We start from the raw sequence: 16,743 nt of genomic DNA on the forward strand, positions 1-16,743 counted from the left end.
CCTGTTTCTACAAGTACTCCATCTTGAGCCGTTTGCAAGAGTCAAGTATTTTATTGATCTTCTGTGTTTGTGTGTCAGTGAGCTTGTCCATGTGTGCCATTGAGCTTGTCCATGCGTGTCAATGAGAGTGTCAGTGAGATGAGTTTGTGTGTTTGTCAATGAGCTTGTCTATGCATGTTTGCATGAAAAATAAACATATATATATTGGAATTAAAAAGTGAACATTTAAACACATAAAGCACTTCAACATTTCTTCAAAAGAAATCATCACTTGAACCCTGACACACAGTGTTTCTTCTTGATAGATTAGCTTTGTGAAGCTAAATTCAAAGGCCAGCACTTATTCAGATCACCTGTCATTCATATACCTAAAAAAACATGCAAAACAAATTGCATGCATGTGTTCTTTGGGAAACATATCTATTAACGTATTATTATTTTTATTTTTTTTCATGGTATGTTCCTTTTGATAATCATCCATTGTCCCTTACAAGATCGGGTACTAGAACATCTACGGATTTAGAGTGATGGTGGAAACTTGCACTTCATTAGGTATAATAGTTTTTCTTTTCATGACGTGGAAGAAATGTCCATCCATGTAATAAAATTCAAATGAAAATGATCCAAAAAGACCAAATAAAATCATTGCAACAATCCATTCACATATTGCAGATTCTGATTTAAAGCCAATAGCAAAGAACACAACTACTAATATATTGAATTAAGGAAACATGGAACAAGGCTTGGACAGGTTAATTTAAAATATATATATATCATTGCAACATATTTCAAAGATTCCCAGTTTTAACATTTAAAGGGTTCCTTTACTACAGTAGATATCAGGCATTTCCCCATTACATAAAAAATTGTAATTAATTTTTCCTGGGGCGAGTCCTCTATTACTTACCTTTTTTCCAGTGGCGAGTCCTCTCTCACTGCTGCTCTGCTTTACCTCCAAGAGACTGTCAGTGATTCTGTAAGCATTCTTACAGAATGGTTTTCATAGGGAAGCATTAGACTAATTCCACTTGAATTATTGTTAAAGGGTTGTAAATCAGGAAGCCCTCCTAGCTGCCAGCTTGACTATGAGGGTAGGGGGAATGTCTAAATCAATTTATAAAAGTGCAAATTTATTTTGAAGGAGACAGTTTTATGAAATGGGACAAGAAGGATTTCATGTCTGTTAACTGCTAAAGTACTCCAGCAGGTTAAAGATCTTTAAGATTCTGGTGTGTCCCTTTAATCCCTTCCAAATATTGGAGATCTCCTGACAATTCATGCATTCCCCTCATTAGTAGTAAGCCTTTATGAAGTGATGCACTAAAACGTTGACGGTAAAATATCAAAGGGTTAGTCAACTGTAGATGAATTATTATTGATGGTCAGTATTCATATCAAGATAAATATTACTCAGTATTTTATGAATGAATGCCCATTTTCATTAAAGCAGTGTACCAAAAAATGATCTAGCTGAAGTGTGAGTTCAAGCTTATTTTATGCAAAAAATTGAGCAAGTCTGTGTTGTTTTCTACATTTTCGCTGACCACATATTTTAGTTAAGTTTAGTGTGATCTCGGATGAGGTTATTCACCAAAGCGTGAATTGTTAGCAGTAGGAAGTGAACGTCAAAATATATGCCAAAATAACCAAACTGTAGAGATTCTCAAAAAGTTAGTTATGTTTGCAGTTTAGGCATGTTGGCTTAAAATGTTAAAATCACTTTGAATTCCCAGCAATTTAGTGAATAAACTAGCAGAGGGTTATTCACTAAAGTGAGAATAAAAAGTGAATTCAAATTGAATTTCAAAGTTAAGACCAAAATGCTGAAATGGGAAAGTTCTCAAAGTCAGCTATATTTCCTGTATATACGTATGTAGTGGTTATGGTGCCAGGAGTGCCCTGGCTTCCCACAGCAAGTAGTCAACTCATTTAAGCATGGTGTTACAACTTATCATGGGTCTGCCAGCCACCCAAAGCCTCCTCCTCTGCTCCTGGATTCTCTTACACTGAGCTAAACACAGGCGTGCAGGTGCTCATTGGCTGAAAGTTCTCAGTAGACGTTCTCAGACAATGAACTAGTCCTGCATGGCAGGGCTTAGCTCAGAGGAACTAATGGAAACAATAAGTGAGTCACCCTATGCTTACATCTGTAAAACAGAACAAAAGTGGTGCTTCAGAACAATATCCAGATACCATTGTCAGTGGTACTGGCAATTAAAATTAAAGGGATACTGAGTCACCAAAACAACTTTAGCTTAATTGAGCAGTTTTGGTGTATAGAACATCCCCTGCAGTCTCACTGCTCAGTTCTGTGCCATTTAGGAATTAAATGTTCTGTTTATGCATCCCTAGTCACACCTCCCCTGGAAGTGACACACAGCCTGCATGAAAAAGCGTTAATGCACATGCGCGGCAAATCCCGCACTCTCATTAGACCTCCCCGTATAAAAGCATTGAATCAATGCTTTCCTTTGGGAAAAAAACTCTGATGCTGGAGGTACTCATGCAGAGTGTGAAGACGTCCAGCGTCAGATACCGGACCAAAGGTCCTTTCGATACAGGAAGACCTTTAGTGGCTGTCTGGTAGATAGCCACTGTGGGCAGACTTAGTTCTGCAATGTAAACATTACAGTTTTCTGGAAGAGGGAGGGAGAGGGAATGTTTTTTTATGCATGATTTATCTGCCACACTGCTACAAGGTCCCTGAGGAAGTCCCTGAAGTGGGAAGAAACGCGTTGGACACACTGGGGGCAGTTTTTACTTGATTTTATGCTGACTGATCCTTACCTATGTGTAAGTAATAAATGCTTTTTGTACTTTGCACAAGCCTTTCTATTTTTCATTTTGGATGCTTCTTTCTCTCTCTCTATACATATGAGATTGAATAAACTGGGAACCAAAGAAATACCAGAGAGCCACAAGGAATCTTGATACGCCTGTTTTAACAGTTAAAGTGTGAGTGATCCATTTGGCACATAACACTATCACATATCCCAAACAGAGTTGCACTATGTTATTTTTTATTTCCCTATAGTTGGATTGACCCATACTTTGGTTTCATGTTTATAAGGAAGATTTGAGGAGATCTTCGGGTTAAAATCCATAATTTAGAGGAAAGTTTCTTCATTTATTTATAACACTTGGTGTTATGTCACACTGGTGAAATTGTATTATCACTGAATCTTATAGTGAAAGAGTTTTGTATTTTCACAGTTTTCTGGAATTGCAATGATTTACATTGCAGCATTAGGTGCAAAAGGGACACAGCACCGAGACCACTTCAATTAGCTCAAGTGTTCTGGGTGCCTACAGTGTCCTTTTAATTCTGTACTTATTCACCCTATTGTTCCACATAGCCTCTACATACTATCACCTTCTAGATAATTCAGAATGTTAAGGATACTCATGGCAATCAGTGCAGTGGAAGCAATAGATAGACAAAATCTCATGGTTCCAACAATATGTTGAAGAGGCATTGACTTCAAGTGGTAGGTCAAAACTGTCTGCATCCAGAAGTAGACATTGCCAACAAAAAATGCCAAGAACGCTCCAACTAAATGTACTTGCAGCTGAATAGATTGCTGTGGAACAAAACAGATATTGGTTGCATATTTTTTTTTAAAATAGATAAAATGTCTTTACTTTTTATTACTCTAACTTGTTTTTTTTATTTAAGAAAGGACGTGATGAGGAAATGGTGGGAATCTCTGGATTGATGAACTGGGTTGTACTGATTTATATTCTTATATTCTTCCACTCTGCCAATAAAATATTGTTTTAGGAAAATGTCTTCTGCATAATATGAGGAAATACAAATGGATACATACTGATGTGGATTACCAATAATCCCATATATCAAATGTAGGAAGAGTAAGACCAGTAGAGCCAGCTCACTGGTCCCCTACTCAATATATACTTAATTCACCCACCTGTATGTTAGGCAGAGGGGCACATTCACTGTTCCCCAAGTTCAGGGGTGCCTAAATGGCAGATCCCCAGATATTTTAAAACTGCAATTTCCATGATGCTTTCTACAACATCTGGGGATCTACCTTTGGGCACCTCTACCTTAGATAATCTTGGGAACCTCATTTATTTTTCTATTTTTGTATCATCTACACACTGTGCATTAGGTGCAGGGGAAAGAGCAACGTGTGGTCTCCCGAACAGCACAGATTATTATTATTTTTTTAATTTAAGGCTTTGAATAGGGGGATAATATTTTGCTGTTTGTATTTTTTCTTGCTTTGTTTTTTCCCCCCATCATTTAGCTGATTCAATGATTATGCTGTTTTTTGCTGTCTCTTTAGGAATCTGCATTCCCAAAAAGCACTAGAAAATGTCTTCCAAATACACAGTCAAAGTTTAAATAATTAATAGTCATTACTCGCTGTCGCAAAAACTGAATATGAAATGTACATGTGTTCTTATAATTTCAGAAATTCTCAGAAGAAGCATTTTATACACACTAAGCTGTAACTAACATTAGCATATAAACTGTATCATTCATATTGCACACTTGTTATATATAATTTTTATGAAACTAAGCCACAGTCTTACTTACATAGTTAATTTAATGTTATACTTTTTAACTGTCACTGCAGAATTATTTTTTGAAGGACAAATCATAAAATGTACCCATAATACTGATTTTTTTTTTTTTTTTTTTAAGTCTCACCTGAAAATTTGCAACAATAGAAGTTCCTAAAGCGGTAAGAAGTCCCATGGCCAAGCTTGCAGAGTTCAAGTGGGAGTGGAATCCATAGTCTCTGATCTGCTGGAATCTGATCACACAGATCCATGCAGCTAATAAGATAAAAATGAGCAAAAATAGTTGAATTTTACCATAGCTACTGAGATTATTTGCTGAAGCCTAGGGCACCTCCTTGGCAATATGAAAGTAAAAAAGAGAAACGTAACGTCTGTCCATGTCATTATCACACAATATTAAACATATCAAAAATGATCACAGTAAAGAAATATCAATTAAATGCAATTAAGCAACAGACTATACAGGGAGTGCAGAATTATTAGGCAAATGAGTATTTTGACCACATCATCCTCTTTATGCATGTTGTCTTACTCCAAGCTGTATAGGCTCGAAAGCCTACTACCAATTAAGCATATTAGGTGATGTGCATCTCTGTAATGAGAATGGGTGTGGTCTAATGACATCAACACCCTATATCAGGTGTGCATAATTATTAGGCAACTTCCTTTCCTTTGGCAAAATGGGTCAAAAGAAGGACTTCACAGGCTCAGAAAAGTCAAAAATAGTGAGATATCTTGCAGAGGGATGCAGCACTCTTAAAATTGCAAAGCTTCTGAAGCGTGATCATCGAACAATCAAGCGTTTCATTCAAAATAGTCAACAGGGTCGCAAGAAGCGTGTGGAGAAACCAAGGCGCAAAATAACTGCCCATGAACTGAGAAAAGTCAAGCGTGCAGCTGCCAAGATGCCACTTGCCACCAGTTTGGCCATATTTCAGAGCTGCAACATCACTGGAGTGCCCAAAAGCACAAGGTGTGCAATACTCAGAGACATGGCCAAGGTAAGAAAGGCTGAAAGACGACCACCACTGAACAAGACACACAAGCTGAAACGTCAAGACTGGGCCAAGAAATATCTCAAGACTGATTTTTCTAAGGTTTTATGGACTGATGAAATGAGAGTGAGTCTTGATGGGCCAGATGGATGGATTGGTAAAGGGCAGAGAGCTCCAGTCCGACTCAGACGCCAGCAAGGTGGAGGTGGAGGACTGGTTTGGGCTGGTATCATCAAAGATGAGCTTGTGGGGCCTTTTCGGGTTGAGGATGGAGTCAAGCTCAACTCCCAGTCCTACTGCCAGTTTCTGGAAGACACCTTCTTCAAGCAGTGGTACAGGAAGAAGTCTGCAACCTTCAAGAAAAACATGATTTTCATGCAGGACAATGCTCCATCACACGCGTCCAAGTACTCCACAGCGTGGCTGGCAAGAAAGGGTATAAAAGAAGAAAATCTAATGACATGGCCTCCTTGTTCACCTGATCTAAACCCCATTGAGAACCTGTGGTCCATCATCAAATGTGAGATTTACAAGGAGGGAAAACAGTACACCTCTCTGAACAGTGTCTGGGAGGCTGTGGTTGCTGCTGCACGCAATGTTGATGGTGAACAGATCAAAACACTGACAGAATCCATGGATGGCAGGCTTTTGAGTGTCCTTGCAAAGAAAGGTGGCTATATTGGTCACTGATTTGTTTTTGTTATGTTTTTGAATGTCAGAAATGTATATTTGTGAATGTTGAGATGTTATATTGGTTTCACTGGTGAAAATAAATAATTGAAATGGGTATATATTTGTTTTTTGTTAAGTTGCCTAATAATTATGCACAGTAATAGTCACCTGCACACACAGATATCCCCCTAACTAACTAAAAATAAACTAAAAACTACTTCCAAAAATATTCAGCTTTGATATTAATGAGTTTTTTGGGTTCATTGAGAACATGGTTGTTGTTCAATAATAAAATTAATCCTCAAAAATACAACTTGCCTAATAATTCTGCACTCCCTGTAATATGCTGACACAACTTGGGTGAGAAACATGTCGTATATAAAAAAGAAAGATCACTAGTATTATGCTCCTCATGGCTACAAAGAGGGAAGGGGTGCTGACCCTGCAGGTAACGGTCAGGAGGAAATGCTGGGGAATATATCTTTGCTGTACATCATTTTATTAGAACGAGGAAAAATAATTCCAGAAGGGAGATCCCCTATCTGGTAAAGAAACTAATACAGTTAAAATTAGTATACTCCTAATGGACTGAAATGAGCTATAGGAAGAGTGATTACAGTAGCAAAAGTAATTATTATTATTATTATTATTATTGCCATTTATATAGCGCCAATATATTCCGTAGCGTTTTACAATATTATAAGAGGGGGGATTTAACTATAAATAGGACAATTACAAGAAAACTTACAGGAACGATAGGTCGAAGAGGACCCTGCTCAAATGAGCTTACATTCTATAGAATTAATCTAATAGTTACTATGTACACTCCAGGCTGTATTAATCATTGCCCATTGTACATTGAAACAGTGTTAAGTAGAAAAGAATGTGTGACAGAACGGTAAGTAACAAAATAGGGATATATGATATTACTACTGGTTACAACACAATGTAGAAGGAAATAATAAAGATGCTGAAGTCTCCCAAAAACACCCGTACCTAACTATAGCATAATGGTACTGTTTATATCGATGTACATTGTGGCTACTCTCAATTCGCTCAATCATTCGGGATATGTACTGCATTCTCAAAAAAGGTCAGTTAAAAAAGTCACAAGTCCTAATTAAGTGGTCAATAATGCCTATTCCCAATGTAGGTAAACAACAAAGCCCACGAGGCCTAGATAGGCAAAAATAGAATCTTGAGAACTGAGTATCTAGGTTGTTGCAAGTGGTGCAATAGCCTATTACCGTCCTGTGCTATGCTACACGTGATCACACTATCAGTAAACTAAATCGTCACTCTAAAGCAGTGTTCCCCAACCCCCGGGCCGCGGACCGGTACCGGTCCGTGGATCAAACGGTACCGGGCCGCCCAGGGGTGTGGGGTGTGCGAGCCTGCCGGCTAATGCAGGGCTGGCATTGCCCAAGTGCCAGCCCTGCAATGTGCCTGCGGACCGGAGGGGAGATCAGAGATCTCCCTCCCCGGTCTGCAGGCACATTGCTGACAGCCGGCAGGGGAGGGAGTGAGAGAGGACCCGGGAGCTCTTACCTGCAGCTCCTCCGGGTCCTCCTCTCGCGAGATTTGGAGCGTTGCCGCGGTAACCACGGCAACGCTCCAAATCTCGCGAGAGTGAACTCTAGCCCTGTAACTGGGCTAGAGTTCATCTCACCACCACCGGACCACCAGGGAATCCCCACCGGACCACCAGGGACTAAGAAATGTCCCCCCTCCTCACAGTAAAGGTAAGAAGGGAGGGGGGACATGAATATATTAATTTTAATTAAATAAATTTAAAAAAAGCCTCCCTACCCTCCTTACCCCCCATACACACACTGCCCCACAAACACTGCCCCATACACACACTACACACACTGCCCCCACACACACACTACACACATTGCCCCATAAACACACTACACACACTGCCCCACAAACACTGCCCCATACACAGACTACACACACTGCCCCACAAACACTGCCCCCATGCACACACTACACACACTGCCCCACAAACACTGCCCCCATGAACACACTACACACACTGCCCCACAAACACTGCCCCATACACACACTACACACACTGCCCCACAAACACTGCCCCCATGCACACACTACACACACTGCCCCACAAACACTGCCCCATGCACACACTACACACATTGCCCCATAAACACACTACACACACTGCCCCATAAACACTGCCCCCATGCACACACTACACACACTGCCCCACAAACACTGCCCCATACACACACTACACACATTGCCCCATAAACACACTGCCCCACAAACACTGCCCCATACGCACACTACACACACTGCATAAACACACTACACACACTGCCCCACAAACACTGCCCCATACACACACTACACACACTGCCCCACAAACACTGCCCCCATAGACACACTGCACACACTGCCCCACAAACACTGCCCCATACACACACTGCCCCACAAACACTGCCCCATACACACACTACACACATTGCCCCCATACACACACTACACACACTGCCCCACAAACACTGCCCCCCATACACACACCGCCCCAAACACACACACACTGCAACTCTCACACACACTGCCACCCTCACATACACACTGCACCGCTCACACACACATACACACAATTTTGAGTCTATGTCTTTATGTGACTGTGTTTGTGATTTTCTGACTATGTATGTGTCTGCGTGTTTTTTTAATATATGTGACTGTTTGGTTTTTTTTTTGTCTTATTAAATCAAAACAAGCGGGCCACGGAAAAATTATCAAACGTTTACCGGTCCGCGGCGATAAAAAGGTTGGGGAGCACTGCTCTAAAGTGCTTAGAAAGTGAAAGTGAAAAATTAAAACAGGCATAAGTAATTTTTTAGTTTTTTTCTGGAGATCCTGAAGAGTATGCATGTTGCATGCTGTTCATAAATAGAGAAGATGGGACATAACAGATCTGTCACTCAGCTTAGTATAACTGTCTTAATTAGAGTTGAGCGGACACCTGGATGTTCGGGTCTGGCGAGTTCGGCCGAACTTTGAAAAAAAGAAGTCAATGGGGACCCAAACTTTTGGCCACAAAAATGCCTCTAAAAAACTCTTGGAAAGGGCTAGAGAGCTGCAAAAGGAAGTAAAATGGGGGTTAGAGTAGGACAAATGCCCTGCAAACAAATGTGAATAGGGAAATCACTTAAAATAACATAAAATACCTAAAGATTAAAAAATACAGCTGAGCCATAAGATAGCACTAGATAGAATCTTTGATTTTAGGTTAGGAAGAACATAAATCAAAATCTAAAGCATGGCTGTCAAGAGGATAACCAGAATTATCCATTTGAGAGAAGGTTGGAGTGCAGGGTATTCTCTTTCATAAAAGGCCTCTGCTATTGTATACATAGTTTATACTAAGTGACCCATAGGTTGAGGAGGCGGTGACCGTGGCGGTGTAGGTGGAAGCGGCGGTGGAGAAGGAGGAGGTAGCCAACACTGTTTATATATATCTATTTTTTATTTTATTTGGGGTAGCCCCCAAAATATTGGGACATACAAAAAAAGAAACATTTGCGGCCTGCGGTGCATTTCTTGCAGTCCTGATGCATGGAGAAATGCTCAACTCCTGTTGCATGGAGAAAAGGCCTTCACAAGCCTCTGCTATTGTGTACATAGTTTATACTAAGTGACCCATAGGTTGAGGAGGCGGTGAAGGTGAAAGCAGCGGTGGAGGAGGAGGTAGCCAACACTGTTTACATATATCTATTTTTTATTTTAATTGGGGTAGCCCCCAAAATATTGGGACATAGAAACAAATAAACATTTGTGGCCTGCGGTGCATTTCTTGCAGTCCTGATGTATGGAGAAATGCTCAACTCCTGATGCATGGAGAAAAGGCCTTCACAAGCCTCTGCTATTGTGTACATAGTTTATACTAAGTGACCCATAGGTTGAGGAGGCGGTGACCATGGCGGAGGTAGCCAACACTGTTTTATATATATATATATATATATATATATATATATATATTATTATTATTATTATTTTTTTTTTTTTTAATTGGGGTACCCCCAAAATATTGGGACATATAAAAAAAAGACAACTCTGTTCCGCAGAGTAGATGTTGACATTATAGTTGTTAAACTTTGTTGAACCTCGGGCCAATCGCACATCCACGTGATGGCGACTTTGCATTCGGATGTCATCCATATAAATTTTCAATGCCAGTTTTTGCGCCTACCATGGTGACCACGGGTAACGGGGAATCAGGGCTCCATTCCGTACAGTTTTTGTTCTGATGGCGAAAAGTTTTCGCCATGAGCCCCAGCAGGCTGCAACTCCCACAAGCCGACTCGGTACTCCCGTCACTTCCGCTGGCCAGGAAACAACAACAGAAACAAACCAAAAACAAACAACAAAGACCACAACAACCCACAACATTAAGGGAGGGAGGGTGTTAAGCTTGTTGACCTAGGCTCCTTCTTACAAGTGGGCCATTGAAGGAACAGGAAAGTTCCGAGCGCGCAGCCCGCCCGACATTGCAAGAGCCAGCACTTTTCCAGGATATTTGACCAGGATATGGACGTGGAGCTTCCCTTCATAAAAAGAAGAATTACTTGGACAAACTTGTGGCCAATTACCAATTACCACGTGGAGGCTCCATTGGGAATCAGAAATTTCCTCTACAGGATAAATTGGTGAGATCCACCCAATTTACAATAGTGTGCACACTGGACTGTATATACATTTTTTCTTCATATATATTTTTTCTATAAATATTTTTTCTTTTTTCCCTTTTTTTCTTTTTTCAGTTTTGGTATATATTTTTTCTATTTTTTCTATTTTTTCTATTTTTCCATTCTCTCAGGTGTACACATTGTGACAATATGGTATACATTCCCTACCAATATTCTGTCAAATATTGTATATATGGAATTCCCTAATGATACCACAGAATCATTTGCTTAATGCTTATCTATGAGTCAGCACTTGTCATGATCTTTCTTTTTTACACATGAAATCACACTGGCTTCTATGGGATTTAATCACTCAAGAGCATTGTTTATAATCCTTGTACAATTTATGTATATTTTTTGTATATATTTGATAGTATATCCATGAAATCAACTATTGATTAACTTTATATCAGATTCATTATTCATTAAATGCAACTTTATACTCTTATTTTTTGAGTGCAGTATCAATTATTGAATTTAATGTACTATTTAGCGTGTTCGGGTCCGGGGTCAAAAAACCGTAATGTTCGGTACGAACCCGAACTTTGCAGTCTGGGTTCGCTCAACTCTAGTCTTAAAATATTGGATTATGCAAACAAATATCACTTACCTAACATTGCTCCTACATTAAGAACCTGGGAAAATATGCAACTTTGGGGTGGGTAAGCTCCACACGTGCTGCCAAAAAGAATATTGTTAAATTATTCTCTTCTCGCAAATAATACAACATAATCGGACATACAATCAAGCTTTTGAAAAATACAGGGAGGAGGTAAAAAGATTAATAGAATGAGTTATTTGAGATCAGTGAAATTGGACACAATATTTTATTAGGTTCTTTCTTTACAACAGATGTGTCGATCAGTGTCTCAGTTAATTAAAATAAGACATCTCAGAATTAGTAAATATATCCACAAATCCTGGACAGCTAGGGGTAAAGGAAGCTCATTTCGAAATCAGTATTGTCCATCCGCCTATTAAAATACAAATGTAGCAGAGGTTTTGTTTTTCTGTCTGAATAATATAAATTATTGATGCCATTTAGAAAAGCATATGATTTTCTATGTAAGTTTGCTCTGTATACATATTTTGCTCATATTGGACCAATTAAAGCTCATCTGAGCTGTACTTCTCTTTGTGTGTCTCAACATTTTTTCTGTAATTTTTTCATACTTATTAATATATATATTTTTCATACTTAAGTATTGCCGGAAATGATTGCACTATATAAATCCTAATAACTGTAACAATAAGAATTGATTAGTTACCAGTTCCACCTCGTAGTAGTTGTCTACATTAAGTTTCCATATAATATGTGCTACTATGTTTAATGAATTAGTGCTACGTGTGGTGTATATCTCCACTTTTGGTTATGCCATGTGCCTCCATGATGTACATACACCCTAGCTGTGTACAGTAAGACATGGACTGCGTTGATTGGCTGATGGTGTCGGAAACGGGTTTGGCCACCACTCTCAAGAAGCACTGCTAAAATAATACTGCTACCCCTATACCAATTTAACTGGCCACTGGTGATTAGAGGAGCTCGTCATCTGACACTTTCATCCTATAACTGGCCAACCATTAAGAGTAAAAGTATGAACTAATACTCTCGACCCTCTTGGCCTATCACTGGTCACCCAGCAAACCTTCCAGAGCTGTCAGGGGCAATCTAGGCAATATAACAACTACAGTGAACTGTTGTGATTATGTTGCTTAGAGTACCCATTTAACAGTCATGTAATTGGTAAGCTAATAATGTTAATTTGGTTAATTAAACTTTCTCACCTGATATAAGGAAACCCATCTGCAATATTCACTGAGCCATTGTTCACAGCCATTACATATCTGGAGAAAAACAGCAAGACGAGGCAAAATAAAATATATCTGATATAGACTTAAAATATAAAAAAAATCTACATAAGTAGACATCACCCCCAACCATCTCACACCTGAGTTTCTCAGGAGGAATATCATATCAAATTACACAGTTGAACAGTATTATACTTCTTGATGGCCAGCATTGCCATATATTGTACAATTAGTTACAATTACCTGTTTTGTCATAAAACATAGTAACTGTAAAAGTCAAGTAAGAATTTATGTGGTATAGGACAAAGTTGAGATACAAAAAATTAAAAACAACAACATATAGGTTTTCAGTCTGTCTCAGTGGAGTATCATTTAAAGGAACGCTATAGGGTCAGGAATACAAATGTGTATAACGGACCCTATAATGTTAAAAACACTATTTAAGTGGTGCGTCGGTGCTGGCTCCACCTCCTAGACTGAAATCATCAGAATTTACATTATCAGCTAATGAGAATAGGAAAGCATTGGATTACTGAGATCATCAATTCTAATGATTTCAGCAAGGAGGTGGGATGTGTGTGGAGCCTCATAAAGATAGCTTGAATCATGCCTCTCTATGGGGAAATGCAGAGTGTGGAGACGCTGAAAGTGCAGCACTGACCCAGGAAGCACCTCTAGTGACTGTCTGAGTGACTGCCACTGGGGGTGTCCCTAGGCAGCAATGTAAACACTATTTATAAAAAAGAATAAAAGGCCTGCCTGGACATACTATACTCACCAGAACAACTACATTAAGATGTAGTTGTTCTGGTGATGATTATCATGTCCCTTCAAAAATAAACTTGATTTAGTAATAATGAAAGGGAAGCTAGGCTCCAACACCATATTCGCGAGCCAAATTAACTTTATAGATTTGTGAATTTAGTGATTGTTGAGTATTTAGATGGCTGGAATGGTATATAGTCATTCGGATTTAACAATAATTATATTGACATTAACTGGAGAAGGATAAATGTTCTTTTACCTATAGAAGTCAGGGTTTTAATATAATGTTTATAAAGAAATGTGACTGGTCCACACAGCAATGTTTTCTAATTTTCTAAAAATAAAATAAAAATGATACTAGATGTAGCAGATTCAAAGGTACCCTATAGGCATCAAAGCAGCTTTAGCTTAATGAAGCAGTTTTTTGTGTATAGATTATGCCCCTGCAGTGTCACTGCTCAATTCTCTGCCATTTAGCAGTTAAAACACTTTTGTTTCTGTCCATGCAGTCCTAGTCACACCTCATCTGGCTGTGACACACATTCTGCATGAAAAAAAATGGTTTCATGTTCAATTTGATGTTAACTTGCTTTATAAGTTTTTACCTCATGCTCTGTTAATTGAACTTTAATCAAACACAGGAGGGTCCTGCAGAGTTTAGAAGTATATTAACATAGCAGGAGATAATAAGGTCAACATTAAGCAGAATCTGCAATATATGAAGTTTAAACATTAGATCTTTCTTTACAGGAAGTGTTTAGGAAGGCTGTGCAAATCACATGCAGGAAGGTGTGGCTAGAGCTGTAAAAACAAAGTGATTTGACTTCTAAATGGCAGAGAGTATGGAGCAGGGAGATTACAGGGGCATGAACTATACACTAAAACATGGTTCGTTAAGCTGAAGTTGTTTTGGTGCATGTAGTGTCCCTTTAGGAGATTAAGAAGTATATACATTGTAAATAAGCATTAGTAGTTTGAATCAGAGGGAAAATACATAGATACTTACACTATCCATGTTCCAACTGTGGCCCAAATGGCCAGGAAAACAGGAAGAAGAGCCCATGCCCACATAGTGGAAAATCTGAATATTGTGAAAAACAAAGTTGCAGTTAATATAATGTCTATAGTTAGAGACATCCTTGAGAATACAAGTACAGTAAACGCTATGAACACATGTATGTTGGAGGAAGGGATGGTGCTTCGGTGCAGCCTTATATATTAACAATAGTGTTGTCGCGAACCCGAAATTTTCGGTTCGCGAACGGCGAATGCGAACTTCCGCAAATGACTTCAATGGGCAGGCGAATTTTAAAACCAACAGGGACTCTTTCTGGCCACAAAAGTGATGGAAAAGTTGTTTCAAGGGGACTAACACCTGGACTGTGGCATGCCGGAGGGGGATCCATGGCAAAACTCCCATGGAAAATTACACAGTTGATGCAGAGTCTGCTTTTAATCCATAAAGGGCAGAAATCACCTAACATTGACACCTGTCCTCAAAGCCCCTGATACACACTGACACAGAGCAGAATAGAGACTGTTCCCCGTCCTCAGAGACCATGATACACACTGACACAGAGCAGAATAGAGACTGTTACCCCTACATAGGGTCACTTGGCAGATATGGCGGGGTCGTGGGAGGGGGAGGATGACTTTCACCTCTTCCCCTGTTACATTCCCGTTGTGCTGTGACATCACCCTTATACGCTGTGTAAAGCATACTATTTAATTTGATCAGCATGGCCACTTGAGTTTTTATAGTTTTCACGCTGCTTGTAGTTTATATATGGTTCACAAAAATCAAACAAACGATAAAGTAAACGTGTAAGGATTCAGAATATTCTTTCAAACCCTTACACATTGTGTGTACGTATTTTTTGTCTTAAGTTTGTGGCTTTAAAGAGGTTTACGTTGTTTCTATGATGTGCATAACATGTTCTTGTAAATGTTTGTTAAATTTTTCCTGGAATTGTAATTTTTCAATCTGAATAAAGATAGTCAAATCCCTGATACACACTGACACAGAGCAGAATAGGGACTGTTCCCCCTACATAGGGTCACTTGGCAGATATGGATTGACACCTATCCTAATGATCCCTGATACACACTGACACAGAGCAGAATAGAGACTGTTCCCCCTACATAGGGTCACTTGGCAGATATGGATTGACACCTGCCCTCAAAACCCCTGATACACACTAACACAGAGAAGAATAGGGACTGTTCCTCCTACATAGGGTCACTTGGCAGATATGGATTGACACCTGTCCTCAAAACCCCTGATACACACTGACACAGAGCAGAATAGGGACTGTTCCCCCTACATAGGGTCACTTGGCAGATATGGATTGACACCTGTCCTCAAAACCCCTGATACACACTGACACAGAGCAGAATAGGGACTGTTCCCCCTACATAGGGTCACTTGGCAGATATGGATTGACACCTGTCCTCAAAACCCCTGATACACACTGACACAGAGCAGAATAGAGACTGTTCCCTGTCCACAGAGACCATGATACACACTGACACAGAGCAGAATAGAGACTGTTCACCGTCCACAGAGACCATGATACACACTGACACAGAGCAGAATAGAGACTGTTAACCCTACATAGGGTCACTTGGCAGATATGGATTGACACCTATCCTAATGATCCCTGATACACACTGGCACAGAGCAGAATAGAGACTGTTCCCCGTCCACAGAGTCCATGATACACACTGACACAGAGCAGAATAGAGACTGTTCCCCGTCCACAGAGTCCATGATACACACTGACACAGAGCAGAATAGAGACTGTTCCCCGTCCACAGAGACCATGATACACACTGACACAGAGCAGAATAGAGACTGTTCCCTGTCCACAGAGACCATGATACACACTGACACAGAGCAGAATAGAGACTGTTCACCGTCCACAGAGACCATGATACACACTGACACAGAGCAGAATAGGGACTGTTACCCCTACATAGGGTCACTTGGCAGGTATGGATTGACACCTGTCCTCAAAGCCCATGATACACACTGGGGGGAGCTACTGTCCTCCCCAACCCCTGCGCGGTGGGTGGGGGCCATAAATCACAATGGGGGGACCTACTGTCCTCCCCCCCTCGGCCCCCACCCCTGTGCGGTGGGTGGGGGCCATAAATCACAATGGGGGGGCCTACTTTCCTCCCCCCCGGCCCCCATGACTGCGCGGTGTGTGGGGGGCATAAATCAC

At 40.1% G+C, this 16,743-nt stretch overlaps 1 protein-coding gene across 1 annotated transcript in view; it reads right to left on the reverse strand.

Moving 5' to 3' along the window:
• Positions 1-511: 511 nt before the first annotated feature.
• Positions 512-16,743, reverse strand: part of TMEM150B (transmembrane protein 150B) — a 65,064-nt gene continuing 48,832 nt past the window's right edge. Inside the window, exons 2-7 of the mRNA XM_063435560.1 lie at positions 14,523-14,597; positions 12,728-12,787; positions 11,550-11,617; positions 4,679-4,806; positions 3,404-3,581; positions 512-708 (exon numbers count right to left, since the gene is read on the reverse strand). Of these exons, the coding sequence (XP_063291630.1) occupies positions 512-708; positions 3,404-3,581; positions 4,679-4,806; positions 11,550-11,617; positions 12,728-12,787; positions 14,523-14,587 (696 nt within the window). The 5' untranslated portion in view covers positions 14,588-14,597. The remainder of the gene's footprint in view (positions 709-3,403; positions 3,582-4,678; positions 4,807-11,549; positions 11,618-12,727; positions 12,788-14,522; positions 14,598-16,743) is intronic.

The sequence above is a fragment of the Pelobates fuscus genome, chromosome 11 (genome assembly GCF_036172605.1).
Source record: "Pelobates fuscus isolate aPelFus1 chromosome 11, aPelFus1.pri, whole genome shotgun sequence".
NCBI lineage: Eukaryota > Metazoa > Chordata > Amphibia > Anura > Pelobatidae > Pelobates > Pelobates fuscus.